This window comes from Aotus nancymaae, unplaced genomic scaffold (genome assembly GCF_030222135.1).
Source record: "Aotus nancymaae isolate 86718 unplaced genomic scaffold, 86718_ANA_hifiasm-v0.15.2.pri h1tg000049l, whole genome shotgun sequence".
Lineage (NCBI taxonomy): Eukaryota > Metazoa > Chordata > Mammalia > Primates > Aotidae > Aotus > Aotus nancymaae.
Window position 1 is genome coordinate 25,604,811 of NW_026988463.1, and position 17,459 is coordinate 25,622,269.

Genomic DNA, 17,459 nt, shown 5'->3' on the forward strand with positions numbered 1-17,459 from the left:
AAGCTCGTGGAAGAAGCATGGCTGAGCATTTCTAAACCAAGCAAATGTGTGTTAACGGTGTGCAGGTTATAAATAAGCATTTCTGTCTGCCAGCTGCTGTTTGGGTTTGGAAAGGGAAAGAGGGTCTTAGCATGACTTGTTTATCCCAGGTAATTTGGCAGTAAACTGGGCCCCAGAAGTCAAGTTACACAGAAAATGTAAAGGAAAAGTGACAGGGATATTGTTTCAGGCTTTCTAAAAAGGAAGGTAACTTAAAGGCTCAGATCAGCCTGGAGGCACATGTGGGGAATGAGGGGAAGGGGTGTTGCAGAGCAGAGTCTACCTGGCTTTCAAACAGTCCTACTCTTTGTCTAATAGATTTTTGTTGTTTTAGTAGGATGTCCTTAAAGAAGTTCCCTCAAAACGGGTCCATGGCATCAAGATAAATAATAGGAGTCCAGGTACGGTGGCTCACACCTGTAATCCCAGGACTTTGGGAGGCCGAGGTGGGTGGATCACCTGATGTCAGGAGTTCACGACCAGCCTGACCATTATGGTGAAACCCTGTCTCTACTAAAAATGCAAAAATTAGCCAGGTGTGGCGGCGTGCCCATGTAACCCCAAGTACTCGGGAGGCTGAGGTGGGAGAATTGCTTGAAGCCAGGAGGCAGAGGCTGCAGTGGGCCAAGATCACACTACTGCACTCCAGCCTGGGTGACAGAGCGAGTCTGTCTCAAAAAAAAAAAAAGAAAAGAAATAATGGGAAAGCCAGGCGCACTGTTTCACGCCTGTAATCCCAACACTTTGGAAGGCAAAGGTGGGAGACTGGCTTGAATCTGGGAGTTTGAGCCCCCCGCCCCCTCTCTACAAAAATAAATTTTTGCCAAGTGTGGTGGCACATGCCTATAGTGCCAGCTGTTCTCGAGGCTGCAGAGGGAGAATGGCTTGATCCCAGGAGTTTGAGACTGCAGTGAGCTATGATTGCTCCACTGCACTCTAGCCGGAGCAACAGAGCGAGACATCTCAAAAAAAAAAAAAAAAAAGAAACAAAAAAAGAAGAATGGGAAAGCAGGAGATTTTCCATTTGTCTGCCTAGTTACGTACTGAGTTGGAAACCAGAGGCCTGATTTTTTGAGCCTGTCACAGAGCCTTAAAATTGTTTAAATTATTCATCCACTTTTAAAAATTAAGACTGGATTTACCACCACTTCTCTGGGAAATCTAATCCAGCAAAACCAGGCCCGCCTATCTGAATGGAAACCAGCAGCTGTTCTTTTTTTTTTTTAAGATTTGGTGTTGGCTGACCCTCTTTTCGGCCTCAGCCCACCTGCACCCAGGTGAAAATTAAAAAAAAAAAAAAAAAGATGGCGTCTCGCTTTGTTGTCCAAGGATGCTCCCGCCTTAACCTCCCAAAGTAATAGGATTACAGGCGTGAGCCACTGTGCCCCTCCTGGGCAGCTGTTCTTAGGCTGCCTTGTCCCCACCCTGTCCCCACCCTGCCACCTTCCTCTGTTTGCTTCACTCTGACACATGTGTATCTTTGCAAACGCTATAGGTAGAAGCTAGAATCAAGGTTCAGGAAGCCAGCCAGGCATGGTAACTCACATCTGTAATCTCAGCACTTTGGGAGGCCAAGGCGGGCAGATCACTTGAGGTCGGGAGTTCAAAACCAGCCTGGCCAACAGGGCAAAACCCAGTCTCTACTAAAAATACAAAAATGAGTCGGGCTTGGTGGCAGGCATCTGTAATCCCAGCCAACCAGGAGGCAGAGGCAGGAGAATTGCTTGAACCTGGAAGGTGGAGGTTGCAGCGAGCCAAGATCACACCACTGCACTCCAGCCTGGGTGACAGAGCGAGACTCTGTCTTAAAAGAAAAGTTCAAATGGGAGTGGGAGTAGTCATGACAGGGGGTGTTCCCTTCTTGTACTAGAAGAAGGGTGTGCAGGCAGCAGCGTAGGACAAGCATGCTGAGCACTGGGTCAGCCGTTAGACTAATAGGTTGCTAACCCCTCCTTGCTTTCTTGCTATGTGATCCTGAGCAATTTGCTTTGCTTTTGTGACCCACTCGACTTTTTCATTGCAAACGATAGGAAATCCTAAGAGCTGTCACCCAGGGAAGAAGCTGACGATGGCAAGGGCTCAGAAAGCACTGGAGAAACCAACTCCCAGTGAAATCATATTGTCAGACAACCCATCTGCACCTTCCTTTATCTTTTTTTTTTTCCTTTTTCATCTTCTCTAGCCATTTCATAAAAACTTCGCCCTCAAATAAATGAGCAGGTCACCAATAACCTATTGGCTTCACTAAGGAACTGTTGTTTCAATTTCCAGAAACCACATTTTGTCATCATTTCATTCTTATCTCTCACACATCACTGATTGATCTCTTAAAAGAAGGCAGTTTGTCCTCCAAAAATATTGTGTTCTCTTTCCAGCAAGGTTTGGGGTCCTGAGGTTCCCAGAGGCTCCTCCATCTCCCTCTGACAGACCGCCTGCCCCATCTCAGGTCTTGGTTGGGAGAGTCTATAGCATTTCTCATTATGTTATTTTTTTTTTACACATTTATATCAGCCTTTGGACATTGCATATTTTAAGTTTGTGTTAGCTTTTGAATAGGAAACAGATCCAAATAGAGCATTCAAAAATAAAAATAAGGCCAGGCACAGTGGCTCATGGCTATAATCTCAGCACTTTGGGAGGCTGAGACAGGAGGATCGCTTGCGTCCAGGAGTTCTAAGACCAGCCTGGGCAACATAGCAAGACTCCATCTCTACAAAAAAGTAAAAAAATAAGCTGGGTATGGTGGCACACCTTTGTTTGTTTGTTTGTTTGTTTGAAGAGTCTCACTCTGTCACCCAGGCTGGAGTACAGTGGCATGACCTTGACTCACTGCAACCTCTGCCTCCTGGGTTCAAACCATTCTCCCACCTCATCCTCCCGAGTATCTGGGATTACAGGCACCCACCACCACGCCTGGCTAATTTTTGTATTTTTAGGAGAGATGGAGTTTCACCATGTTGGTTGGCCAGGCGAGTGTCGAACTCTTGACCTCAGGTAATCCACCTGCCTTGTCCTCACAAAGGACACCTCACACCTGTAAGCCACCTCTCCAGGTGGTGGCATGCCCTTGTAATCCCAGCTACTCAGGAGGCTGAGGTGGGAGGATCACTTGTGCCCAGGAGTTCCAGGCTGCTGTGAACTGTGTTCACACCACTGCATTCCAGGATGGGCAACAGAGCAAGACTCAGTCTTTTTTTTTTTTTTTTTTTGAGACGGAGTTTCGCTCTTGTTACCCAGGCTGGAGTGCAATGGCGCCATCTCAGCTCACCGCAACCTCCGCCTCCTGGGTTCAAGCAATTCTCCTGCCTCAGCCTCCTGAGTAGCTGGGACTACAGGCACATGCCACCACGCCCAGCTAATTTTTTTGTATTTTTAGTAGAGACGGGGTTTCACCATGTTGACCAGTATGGTCTTGATCTCTTGACCTCGTGATCCACCCGCCTCGGCCTCCCAAAGTGCTGGGATTACAGGCATGAGCCACTGCGCCCGGCTCTAACAGAAGTTTTTTAGCCCCTTCTCCCTCCTCTGTTTTTAAGTCCCCAGTGTCTGTTGTTACTATCTTTATGTTCATGTATTCCCAATGTTTAGCTCCCACTTGTACATGACAATGTTTTTTTAAATAAAGTTTTATTGGAATGTGGTCACACCCATTGATTTGCATACTGTCTATGGCTGCTTTTGCTACAATGGTGGAGTTGATTAGTTGCACCAGATACCTTGTGGTCTTATGACCTTATGGCATACATAGAGAAAAATATTTACTCTCTGGCTCTTTACAGAGAAAGTTTGCTGACCCCTGGTGTGAAGGTATGGTTGTGAGAATGCATGAGATGATGCCTCCGTATAGAAACTCACCACATAGTAGGTGTCCAATATGGTGGTGCTGCATCAACCAAGTGTTGAACTTTTGTGAGCTCAGTGCTGAGCTCTTACCTCCACCCCCACCACGCTCCTCCCACCTGAAGAGGATAAATAGAGTGATTACAATATGAATAGTTTAATTAGGAATATCATGAAATTATATTTTGCATATGTATTTTTATCATGTACTATACATTTCCATATGCATCAAATATACATGCATATTAGTCTATAGCAGAGGATATAAAAAGCTATGTCCTGTAGACTGTACTTCACGGGTTGTTTAAGACTTTATCAAGGGTAATTTTGGCACTGATTTTCCCTTGCCTGATGACTTCAGAAACTAACATCCTAGGAAGATGCAACGCTCCTCTAAACAGTAGTGATGAAGATTATCTTCATTTAGAGCAAAGTGTCAGAATGTGCTAACCATTGAAAATAAATCCTATGTGCAGATAAAACCTTGCTGAAATCATAAGTGAGAGAATCGTATTGTAGTTACAAAATTCAATGCAATCACTTCTTTTTTTTCTTTTTCCTAGACAGAATTTGTTCTATAAAGTGAAGTACACACGTATCATTTACATTTGGCCTTATTTATTGCTTCATAGCTGAAGCAGTCAGGTCACCTTGCAAAATGCAGAGGGACACCCCCTTAATTTTGCAAGTAGCGTATATTGATATTAACATCACCTTTTTCCACTTCCTTCTTTGAGGTGTTGTGAGAATAAATGAGATATAGGTAGGAAGATACGCAGAGAAGCTAAGTGTAGTAGACAGGCGCAGTGTAATCTGGTTACGGCACTGCCGTTCTTGACAGGCAGGAGCTGTCTTTGCATCGAGCTAATCTGGAGGAGAGGGAGAGGCTCGGTGATGCGAGGACTGGACCAACCAGTCTTCTAAGGAGCTTAGATAACAAATGCGCTTAATCGAGTAAATTATCTTCGTTGGAAAATAAGGCAATTATTTTCCGATTTAATGAATTTAAAAGCTTCTAATTAACTCCAATAGAAAGATTTTCTTTTATGTTTTATTTTATTTTATTCTTTTTGTTTTGTTTGTTTTTTAAAGAGACAAGGTCTTGGTATGTTGCCCAGGCTGGTCTTGAACTCCTGGCCTCCAGTGATCCTCTTGCCTTGGCCCCACAAAGTGACAGGATTACAGGCATGAGCCATTACGTCTGTCCTACTTTCACATTTTAGTAGTTAAGCTCTGTGTTCTTTGCATTAATGTAACTGGACGCAGGTCTCATGCTCGCTGCTTGCAGAGTTCAATTAGTAAGAATGAGGTCTGGTAATAAGAAAGTGTATTTATTAACCAAAACTGGGAACAGGGAAGCGGTCCAAAGTAACCACTTTCATTTTGTGGAGGAAGGCAGGGGTTTAAAGGGGGAAGACTGGCCAGGCGCAGTGGCTCCCTCCTGTAATCTCAGTATTTTGGGAGGCCGAGACAGGTGGATTACCTGAGGTCAGGAGTTCGAGACCAGGCTGACCAACATGGTAAAACCCCATCTCTACTAAAAAAAAAAAATACAAAAATTAGCCAGGCATGGTGGCGGGCACCTGTAATCCCAGCTACTTGGGAGGCTGAAGCAGGAGAATTGCTTGAACCCGGGAGGCAGAGGTTGCAGTGAGTGGAGATCGCGCCACTGTTTTCCAGCCTGGGCAACAGAGTGAGGCTCCATCTCTAAATAAATAAAAAGGGAAAACTTGACAAGGAAGGCATGCAAGAATTGGACTGAGTACTGTCTGTGTGTCTTGTTCTGGTGGCCGTCTTAGGCCCCAGTCTATCTGGATGTGGGGCTGGCATCATCTCAAAGATGGCCGGGTCGTTAACTCGCCACCATGAGGTCAGCTCTGGAATGTTGCCGCTGGGTCTCCAGCCTTGCCCTTTCTGTCTCAAGATTAGCCCCTGTGCTGTGTGGGAATTTGTCTCCTTAGCATCAGGTACAGTTTACACTACAATGGAAGGTGCAGGTGGATCATCAGCAGCGAGCAAGGCCATTCTTCATCCTTAGGATGTGGCAATGAAATGACGGTGCAAATTCCTTTCTCTTTGGTGAATCTTTCTCCCATTTACTGTTTGCATGTAATCCAACAAAATGCAACCTCTGGTGCCTTCTGTTCAATCAGTTCTTTCCTCTGAGTGAGACATACTTGTCTACAGATTTCTGCCTTGTTTTGCAACATTGTCTCATTTACACAGGTATTTTGGGATAATAAAGGAAAATAAGCCACAACAAAGAAAAAAAGATTAGCCCCTGGAACTTCTAAGAAGGCACATAATTAAATATTAGTATACAATTAGAGAAATGTGAAAGGAGTATATACAATGAGAAAGGGAGGGACGTAGAGTCCTTTTTTTTTTTTTTTTTTTTGAGACAGAGTCTTGCTCCGTCGCCAGGCACCAGGCTGGACTGCAGTGTCATGATCTCGGCTCACTGCAACCTCCACCTCCCGGGTTCAAGCAATTCTGCCTTAGCCTCCCGAGGAGATGGGACTACAGGCGTGCACCACCATGCTAATTTTTGTATTTTTAGTAGAGATGGGGTTTCACTGTGTTGGCCAGGATGGTCTCGATCTCTTGACCTCATGATCCACCTGCCTCGGCCTCCCAAAGTGCTGAGATTATAGACGTGAGCCACTGTGCCAGGCTGACGTGGAGTCTATTTTAAGGCTAAGAGAAAAGGCTTCTGCAGTTTGCCTTAAGATTCAATCTTGAAATCCAAGAGAAAGGGGAAAAAAAGTTTTCAAATGCATTTTGAGGTTAAGCTGCCCAGTTACATTCATATTTTGTTTTTTGTTTTTTTGAGATAATGTGTCTCTCCTTCACCCATGCTGGAGTGCAGTGGTGCGATCTTGGCTTACTGTGCAACCTCTGCCTCCCAGGTTCAAGTGATCCTTCTGCCTCAGCCTCCTGAGTAGCTGGAATTATAGGCATGCGCCACCACACCTGGCTAATTTTTGTATTTTTAGTAGAGACGGGGTTTCGCTATGCAGGCCAGGCTGGTCTTGAATTCCTGACCTCAGGTGATCTGCCTGCCTTGACCCCCCAAAGTGCTGGGATTACAGGCGTGAGCCACTGTCCCTGGCCACATTAATATTTTGTTTTTATGGTCCACCTTAATTGTTTAAACTGTCCTTTATTAATATGACAAAATTTTAGAGATTAAAAGCAACCATAAAGATGATTCAGCCTAACTCTTAAAAAAAAAAATGGAGAAAACTATGGCCCAAAGAGACCTAATGACTTATACAAGGTCCCATAGCTGGTCACTTGTCCCTTGGGACTAGATCCCCTGGTGGCTATGTGGCCAGCAAAGCTAGGGCCTCAGCCAGGTGCTGGGATCTGCCTTGCTTGCCCTGGAGGAGCTCTGCCCCCTCCTGCTGCCTGCTCTTTTGTTGGGCCCTGCTGGCATTTCACTGGCCTCTGCACTACTCCTGCTGCCAGGATACCCCAGTCTGTCAGTGGCCTGGACCCCAGCCCGCTTTGTGCCTAGCAGCTCAGGGACAGCTCAGCGAGGGCGCTCTTCATGGTGTGACCTGACTATCTGGTATGTCATTGTCTCTGGCCAGCCTTAGGGTTCAGTTGGAATCCTCAGACTGACAGCCAGAGCAGTGTGGTCAAGGGTTTCTGGGAGTTGCTTTTTGTAGCTCCTGTCTCAGAGCAGCAAGCATCAGGAGGTCATGACAAAATTGGCTCAACAATCAAATCTCTTGATCCCTAAATCCTGGACATGTGTGAGTGTGTGTTTAACTAATAAACTTTATTTTTTAGAGCTTTCAGCAAAATTGAACAGAAAGTACAGAGAATTCCCATATACCCCATCCCCACATACGTCTGCCTCACTATCAACACCCCACACTGGGCTGGGTGCTTTGGCTCACGCCTGTGTAATCCCAGCACTTTGGGAGGCCAAGGTGGGTGGATCACCTGAGCCCAGAAATTTGAGACCAGCCTAGGCAACATGTCAAACCTCCCATCTCTATAAAATATATATATATATGTATATTTATTTATTTTACAGAATACTGTATACCACAGTGGTACATTATGCTTGGCTCTTTTCCCTAAATCCTAGGTTCTTTGTCTTAAGGCAAAAAAAGAAAACACACACACACACACAACACACACATTATGAACACAAAGGCAGGCATGTAGTCAGTTTCAGATTAGTTCATTCTATCTGGGCATCCTGGCCTCTGTTAGTCTACCCCAAGTCCAGTGCTGGCAACTACTCAGCATCATAGCTCACACATGGAGATAGCCCTGCCCTGTGTCTCCCTCTTCTCTGTCTCTCAGAACCAATTCCAAATTCCTAGGACTGGGATTCTGATTGGCTGCAGTTGGGTCAGGGGTCCATCCCTAGCACAGCATACTGAGGTTCAGGTCATGGGATTATGTATAATCATGGGCTGCCCAGAGGCCCCACTGGGTGGGCAGAGAGGAGAGGAAGAGAGAGGAGGGCGGTTTGCGGTGTCATGAGCTGACCAGATAAACCAAAAGGTGTCTCCCATACCATGATACTATATGATCCACACTCTCCTATAAGTTCTCCAGTAGCCTCATTCTTAAATCCTTTTACACCTTGGCCCTAGAGTTTGGCCATGGCCAGTGGTTCATCCTTGAGCCTTGGCTCTTTCCTTTATTCACAGTTGAATATGCTTGGAAAAAGCATCATCCCTTGAGCTTTATCGCCAGCTGTGACCTCTCCCCTTCCTCTCACTCACATGCAGACTCATTAGAAGTGACCATGTTCAGGCCAGGCACGGTGGCTCACGTCTGTAATCCCAGCACTTTGGGAGGCCGAGGCGGGTGGATCGCCTGAGGTCAGGAGTTCGAGACTAGCCTGAAGAACATAGTGAAACCCCATCTCTACTAAAAGTACAAAAAATTAGCCAGGTGTGGTGGCAGGCACCTGTAATCCCAGCTACTTGGGAGGCTGAGGCAGGAGAATCACTTGAACCTGGGAGGTAGAGGTTGCAGTGAGTCGAGATCGCACCATTGCACTCCAGCCTGGGCAACAAGAGTGAGACTCCATCTCAAAAAAAAAAAAAAGGAGGAAGTGACCATGTCCAAAGACAAGTGTCTTTCCTCTGAGACTCAGTCCCCATCGCTTTCCTCTTGCTAAGCTGTCACTAAGCTTTTTTGCTGCTCCCGTCTTCTGAGCGCTCTTACCTAAGGGAACCCTGGTTGTGGCATTTTCCCAAATCGCCACTGGGGAGAGAAGTTGGGCAGTTTACATCGACAATAATGCAGTGACTCTTGTTTTATATTTTCAAACCAAAGCAATCCATTAATTTTGTATCAAGGAATTCTTTTATAATGGACATTTCCATAAAAATTGTGAAAAGTGCATTTGAAACAGCATATTTAAACATTATGATGTCACTCTGTTGAATTTATGCATACCTTCAAATGTTAGTCTTCTAACTCTCCCAGAAAAGCAACAGTTCTCTCTGAAATTGCCCATTATGTGAAATGCAGGTGATTACCGCTAAGTCACATCTGCACTGTCACCTCTGTGGTGGATTTGGGGGTTTGGTGCAGCACGTTGGTATGCGCTCATCAAAGGTTATGTGTATGTGCACAGAGGAAGGCATTTTTGTGGAAGGCATTTTATGTAATTCCAAACAATTTAATAAAAATGTAATTCAACTCGGGAAACTACAGTCCATCGGCCCTTTCAGAGTACAGATAATGTTCCAGATTAAAGGGCTGGAGCTTTGTTCATTATAGTCAAGTAACGTAAGTGTGTGAATTACCATTTTCCTTGCCGTTGGTCTATTTCAAAAGTGTGCCATTTTCCCATTATAATAACAGGCTGCATTTTCTTAAAATCATTTGGTTATGATTGGTCCTGTCTATTCAGTTTGCAAATAAAAAGCTTTTGTGGTGATAAACTAGCTGTTCTAAAACAGCCTTAATCTTGGTTCTGCTTTTGAACTGCGACAGGTCAGACTCTGCGAAAGGCTGAGAGAAGCCGGTCCTGCTCACGAGAGAAAAAAGAGGTAAATGTGACCCTGGCAAGGGCTGATGGGAGGCAACTCTATTTGAAAGGACCTGAGGGAGCAGGGTGGTGAATAAGGGTCCTGAATCTCCTAGTCTTTTCTCTCGGGGTCCCAAGCTTGAATCCTGGAGCAGATGATAGTGAGCAACTAGACTTACCAACCCAGTGTCACTTGGAATAATCATCACTTGTAATAATCATCTCTAACTGACTGTATCAGTTAGCTTTGTCTGTGTAACAAATCATTCCAGATTTTAAAACAACCACTATATATTTAGTTCTGGATTTGGTGGGTTAGCAATTTGGGCTTATCTGGGCAGTTCTGCTGTTGGACCAGGCTCTGCAGACCTCAGGCTCTGCGTGGGGCTCACTCATGCTTCTGCAATTAATGGCTCTGTTGACTGGGGGTAGTTGAGTGTCAGTTATGGTACCTCAGTTCTCCTCCCAAGCTAGCCAGGTTTCTTCACATGGTGCTTCAAGGGTTCAAGAGAACAGGAGTGGCAACTGCAGGACTTCTTGAGTCCTAGGTTTTCAAGTCACACAGTGTCACTTCTGCCACTTTCTATTCTTGAAAGCAGGTCACAAGGTCCCAATTCAAGGGGTGGGGAAATAGGCCTCACCTCTTGACGGGAAGAGCTACAAAATATTGTGGCCATTCTTGAAACCTACTACCCCTCCCTCCCCTGCTGAACCCACCTGCTCTGTGCCAGGCACCAGGGGGACTGGGACTAGAGGTTGAGTGAAACACCATCCTTGATCTCAGGGTATGCACTGTCTAGTTGGACGAGAACTACAGCACGATCATTACAATACGGTGTGTGAATGGCATCATAGAAGGACAGAGAAAGTGAGATTTTAATGCAGAAACCAATCTCTTAACTATTCCAGCAGTATCAAGAAAGCCTTTGCAGAAAAGGCGGTGTTCAGGCTGCTTCTTGAAGAATGACTAGCAGTTTTCCAGGCCAGGGAATAAGTGCAGTCAAAGTCAGAGACATAGTAAGGAAGGTTGCAAGATCATGGCACCTAAAGCGAGTGGGAAGTGGTAGCAAGGAGCCATAGATTACAACAGGGCCCTTTGACTGAGTCCCAGGCTTATGAGAATATAAAATTAAGTCTTATTTAGTGGAGATGGGGCAGGAATGCAGGGGAGAGAGATTGCGTGGCTCATCAGAAACACCCAATTCAGAAATTCATCCACACGTATCTACTGACACTTTTGATTGTAAAGTATCGTCATTCCTATGATCAAAGGGCATTTGTCCAGCTCAGCTGGGTCCTGGGGCTCAAAAATGGCAAGAAGACCTGGACTTTCTCCTTCCATTTCTGGGCTGTCCCAGCCAGATCTGAGTGGGTAAGCTGGGGCTGGACTGCACCCTGTGTCCTATGAGTTACATGATTTTCACCTTCTCCTGTTGTCTCCTTCATCAGCCATAACCAGAACAGCCAGTTTTCATTTTTTTTTCCCTTTTTTGTTTTTGTTTTTGAAAGGGAGCTTTGCTTTTGTTTCCCGGGCTGGAGTGCAATCGCACGATCTCGGCTCGCTGCAACTTCCGCCTCCCAGGCTCAAGTGATTCTCCTGCCTCAGCCTCCCGAGTAGCTGGGATTACAGGTGCCCGCCACCACGTCTGGCTACTTTTTTGTATTTTTAGTAGAGACGGGATTTCACTGTGTTGACCGTGGCTGCTCTTGAACTCCTGACCTCAGGTGATCCACCTGCCTTGGCCTCCCAAAGTGCGGGGATTATAGGCCTGAGCCACCGTGCCCGGCCTCGTTTTTCCTTTCAATCAGCCCACCTGGGATGAGGGCTGAAGGAAGCCTTAGGAAACTTGATGCTGCTGAAAAGATCTGAGCGTCGCCAAAGTGGGCAGTCTACGGGCAAAGCCAGGGTGGATTTTCCCACTCCCTCTGGTAAGGAATCTTCCTCTGGAGGCAGAAGCAAGTACCTGTCTTCCCACAACATCCTTCCAGAGACTCTGAGGTAGAGGAGCAGGGATGGAAGTGAGCACAGACCTGCAACCTCCCTCAGTTAATCAACCCCGGGCAAAGACCAGCCTGCAAGCCGGGAAAGAAGCCTTAAACCTGCCCCTGGCCTTTGGTCAGAGAATAGCAGCATCCCATTTATCCACATTAAGAAATTAGTTCGGAAACTACAGAGCGAGGCTGGGGGAGCTAGTTGAGATACTCATCTTTTCTCTCTGTCTCTAGCAACGGGACTTCCCTAATTACTGCTTTCCCAGCTACTCCCGTCGTGTTCATTGCCTGAGAGCAGTTCAGATCGTTTCTCTTCTGAGAAGTGCTTGTAGTGAGAAACAGAGAGTGAGGCTGTTTATCACAATGTGGACACCTTCCAGGCTTAACCTGGAAAGATATTTCACATGGTTTCAGGCCCGCTGAAAAAAGGAGAGTGCTAACTCTCTTAACGGAGCTTTTGTTCTGTTAGAAAAGCAAAAGAAAAAAACAACCACAAACAATTTTTTTTTTTAAAAAAAAAGGCCAGGTGCGGTGGCTCCCACCTGTAATCCTAGCACTTTGGGAGGCCAAGGTGGGCAGATTACTTGAGCCCAGGAGTTCAAGACCAGCCTGGGCAACATGGTAAAACCCCACTTCTACTAAGAAACAATTATTAACAGCAGTAAGGAACAGCAAGCTGCTAGATAGATAGATTATAGCATGCCTTTCCCACCCACTTCCTCTTTCTGCATCCCACGCCCTCTCTCCTGCCTTCCTCTCTCCTGACTAACTGGCCCTGCGTGCCTTATACAAGATGTTAGGTGTAGACCAAACTATGTCACCATAAAAGGCAAGGAGAAGACCAGCTGTCTCTTTCCCAGAGCTAGTCAGAACAAATGTATTTATCAAGGTGGTGAGGTCTTATGGCCAGTGCACTCTCTGGAGGGTGAACATGTGCTTTCCACCCTGGGTTGGGATTGGGTACTTCTCTGACGGATCTTAAGCCACCATGACAAAGGGAGGGTGTGCTGTTGTCAATGAACTCGCCAGGTCAAATTCAGCCCAAAGATGTGTTGTATCTGTCTCCTACCCTATTATAATTTTTAAAAAGTAGGTGTCCATATTTAAAAGTTGTGGATTTTTAAAATGTTTAAATCTGGCTGGGCGCGGTGGCTCACGCCTATAATCCCAGCACTTTGGGAGGCCGAGGTGGGTGGATCACGAGGTCAAGAGATCGAGACCATCCTGGTCAACATGGTGCAACCCCGTCTCTACTAAAAATACAAAAATTAGCTGGGTGTGGTGGTGCATGCCTATAATCACAGCTACTCGGGAGGCTGAGGCAGGAGAATCACTTGAACTCAGAAGGTGGAGGTTGCAGTGAGCCAAGATTATGCGACTGCACTTCAGTCTGGGCAACAGAGTGAGATTTATCTCAAAAAAAAAAAAATTAAACAGGTGTGGTATCTCACGCACATAATCTCAGCTACCCTGGAGGCTGAATCGGGAGTATCACTTGAGCCCAGGAGTTCGAGGTTGCAGTAAGCTGTGATCACACCACAGCATTCCAACCTGGACAAAAAGCAAAACCCTGTCTCAAAAAATATTTTTTTGAATAAATAAATAAGTAAAATAAAAGCTCCCATATGATTCTAATGTGCAGCAGTTTGAGAACCACTGATATAAAGCACTCAGCACAGGGCCTGGCGCAATTCATTCATTTGTACATTTATTCATTAGTTCATACAGACATAACTAACCTAATGCCCAGGCCTCTTTCCAAACCAGTTAGGTCAAACTCTCTGGGTGTGCAGCCTAGGCATCAGAATTCTTTAATCCCCCAAGTGGTTCTGATGTGCAGCCATGGATGAGAACCAGCGCTTTCCATGGATTAAGTAGACTCTGGCATACAAAAATTAGCCAGGCATGATAGTGCATGCCTGTAGTCCCAGCAGCTCAGGAGGCTGAGGCAGGAGAATCGCTTGAACCCGAGAGGTGGAGGCTGCAGTAAGCTGAGATTGCACCACTGCGCTCCAGTGCAAGTGGGAAACAGAACAAGACTCCATCTAAGAAAGAAAACAGAATAAATAGCCCTGGCTCTCAACCCAGGTGCTTCTCTGTACCCTGTGCCTGGCCTGCCTGGCCCCAAAGGCACCTCAGTTCTCTACTGCTGTAACAGATACAAGAGGCAAAACCAAAGAGAATGATAAACATTATAGATGAGCCCCAAATAAATCTCTAAGGAGTGCCAGAGGAGAGAAAGAAGACTTCCTGGAAGAGGAGGCCTTAACTGAGGTATTGGCAAGGTTACAGTCCCCTCCCCTCCCCTCTTTTCTTTTCTTTCGACACAGTCTTACTCTGTCATCCAGGCTGGAGTGCAGTGACACGATCTCAACCTACTGCAACCTCCGCCTCCCAAGTTCATGCGATCCTCCTGCCTCAGCCTCCCGAGTAGGTGGGATTACAGGTGCATGCCACCACGCCTGACTAATTTTTGTGTTTCTAGTAGAGATGGGGTTTCATCATGTTAGCCAGTCTGATCTCAAACATCTGGCCTCAAGGGATCCGCCCGCCTCGGCCTCCCAAAGTCTTGGGATTACAGGTGTGAGCCACTGTGCCCAGCCAGGTTACAGTGATTTCTGAGAAATGTAGCTTTGATGGTTGGCTTGAAGTCAGTAGATAATTTCAGTCCAGCTGGTAAAAATATTCTCAGCCTCGTTTCTAACAAGTATTCATGGTTCCTGCCTGTGGAGATTATATAGTGTTTATGGCCCTTGGACATGAATTATTAATGATTTTGAAATTGTGGTCATTGTAGTTTACTCAAAAATCATTAGGAAGTAAATTTATCATGCAGTGTTAGAAAAAAGGAGATCACAGAGTGGGAAGAAATATTTATTCATCATCCAGTTCATCCCCACAGCATCCACACTGGTGCCCAGGGCACTGTGAGGCTCATGAGCATGGCACTGGAGACATGTCCTCTTACTGCTCAGAGCCACTGAGGCCACTGGTGACTCTGTGAATTAATACCTACGGTTCGCTGTGAGGGCTGCAGTTCAGGTCCTGGGGCCAAGCAGCTCTGCCTCAAATCCTCCCAGCTGTGTGACCTTGGACAAGTCTCTTGAGCCCTCTCACCTTGTTTGATAATGTCCATTTTGGAGAGAGTTAATACAGTCATGTATTAATGTACCTAGCACAGTGCTGGGCACACATAAGCATTCCATAGATGTTAGTTGTTACATAACTTGAAGTGTCTAGGATTTAACAGAGTTTCACAAGGAGAAGGCAGCATAGTTAATTACGCTTCCTGCAGAAGGGGCCTCCCTCACTCCAGATGGACTCGAGGCTGATTCCAGCCTTCCTGCTTCCTGGCTGTGTGTCCCCAGGCACCTGCGCCCCAGGCAGGCTAGCCCCAGGGCCCTCATTCTTAACCATTCTGAGAGCCTCCCATGATAATAGATGGCCATCTTTTGCAGTTGATTGGAGATTCCAAAAAATGCTCTTAACAGCACACTCATCTGCTGAACTGACTTTGCAAAGGATTGCAAAAGTCATTGAACTCACCCAACTAGAAAATGTTAAGCCTTCCCTTTGCATGCATGCACACGTACACACACACACACACACACACACACACACACACCCCTTCCTGCTATTAGCAGAGACTTCTGGTGCAAGGCTAAAGACTCCCTTAATTTTTCCCAAGCAAAAGAGGAGACAGGGGCCTGAGGGGAACACAGCAACGGAGGGAGTCTAGGATCCAGGGTGCCTCCAGGGACGAGGTTATCTGGACAGCCCTCTCTCACTTCAGTGTGCAACCACAAACATGCCTTTGCTCCCCTCTGGGTCTTCTGGGTCTCTTTACCTTGTTGGGGTGTCTGTTTGTTTGTTTTGAGACAGGGTCTCGCTCTGTCCCCCAGGTTGGAGTGCAGTGGCACTGTATCAGCTCACTACAAACTCTGCCTCCCAAGTTCAGTGATCCTTCCACCTCAGCCTCTTGAGTAGTGGAGACAACAGGTGTGCACCACCAGGCCCAGCTAATTTTTGTATTTTTTGTAGAAACGGTATTTTTTTGTTGCCTCTTGGGAGGGCAACTGAAGGCTGATGTCAGGAATATTGTATCCCCTGAATACTCTCGAGTATTCATTAGCCAGGCCAGACTCTCTCACTGGCTGTGGCCTCGGCTTATAAAGGAGGAACGGCTAATAGAAGGATCAACACAGCAAGAAGGACCAGGCTAAACTTTGGGAGGCTGAAAGGAGAGGACTGCTTGAGCTTAGCAGTTCAAGACCAGCCTGGGCAACATAGCATGGTATATATACATATATATATATACACATACACGTATATATATAGTATGTGTGTGTGTACAGCAAAATATGACTATTTATACTAAGTGGGTAAATAAAGGCTATAAATTTCATGTCATTTCTGGTCAGGTTTTGCTCCTAAATGATTTCATAGGTGTGTTACTAATTCCTGATTAATGAATATCTAGTTTATGAATAGTCTTTTGCTACTGTAAGAATACTTTAAAGAACATTATTGAGCAGACATCTCGGTGCACATAGGCAGGAATAGCCTAAAGTTAAATGCTTAAAAGTAGAACTCATGAATCAAAGGGCGTATGCTGTATTTAAATTGATGTTTCCTTCCAGTTCATCTTTTTTTGTGTGTGTGTGATGGAGTTTTGCTCTTGTGGCCCAGGCTGGAGTGCAGTGGTGGCGTCATCTCCACTCAGCACAACCTTTGCCTCCTGGGTTCAAGTGATTCTCCTGCCTCAGCCTCCCAAGTATCTGGGATTACAGGCATGCCCCACCACGCCCGCCTAATTTTGTATTTTTAGTAGAGACAGGGCTTCTCCATGTTGGTCAGGCTGGTCTCGAAATCCCGACCTCAGGTGATCCACCCGCCTCGGCTTCCCAAAATGCTGGGATCACAGGTGTGAGCCACTGCGCCCAGCCCCAATTTATTTTATTTATTTATTTATTTTTTTTTTTTAGACGGAGTTTCGCTCTTGTTACCCAGGCTGGAGTGCAATGGCGCGATCTCAGCTCACCGCAACCTCCGCCTCCTGGGTTCAGGCAATTCTCCTGCCTCAGCCTCCTGAGTAGCTGGGACTACAGGCACGCGCCACCATGCCCAGCTAATTTTTTGTATTTTTAGTAGAGACGGAGTTTCACCATGTTAACCAGGATGGTCTCGATCTCTTGACCTCGTGATCCACTCGCCTCGGCCTCCCAAAGTGCTGGGATTACAGGCGTGAGCCACCGCGCCCGGCCCCAATTTATTTTTTAACGGTATATGAAAGGGATAGAGCTTTGTTTTGTTTTTTCCCCAGGGTACCTTGTAGAAGGCTGGCCAGATTCAAGTGTGACTGTCCTTGACCGAGGTGCCCACAGTGGAACCACTCAGTGGCCACCCCTACAGTTCCCTAGTTCACTTGTCTTGTGGGGGCGAGAGGAGGGACATTTACCTGAGGACTTGGGGGCATATCTAGCACCTTGATTTCTTTTTTTTTTTGTAGGTTTTTGGGGAACAGGTGATATTTGGTTAAATGAGTACGTTCTTTAGCAGTGATTTGTGAGATTTTTGT

At 46.1% G+C, this 17,459-nt stretch overlaps 1 protein-coding gene across 2 annotated transcripts in view; it reads left to right on the top strand.

The window, feature by feature from the left end:
• The window catches only part of KATNIP (katanin interacting protein), a 221,421-nt gene that overhangs the window by 14,336 nt on the left and 189,626 nt on the right, over positions 1–17,459 (top strand). For both annotated transcript variants that reach the window (XM_012464613.2, XM_012464614.3), the window contains exon 2: positions 9,856–9,911. In XM_012464613.2, coding sequence (XP_012320036.2) covers positions 9,856–9,911 — 56 coding nt within the window. The remainder of the gene's footprint in view (positions 1–9,855; positions 9,912–17,459) is intronic.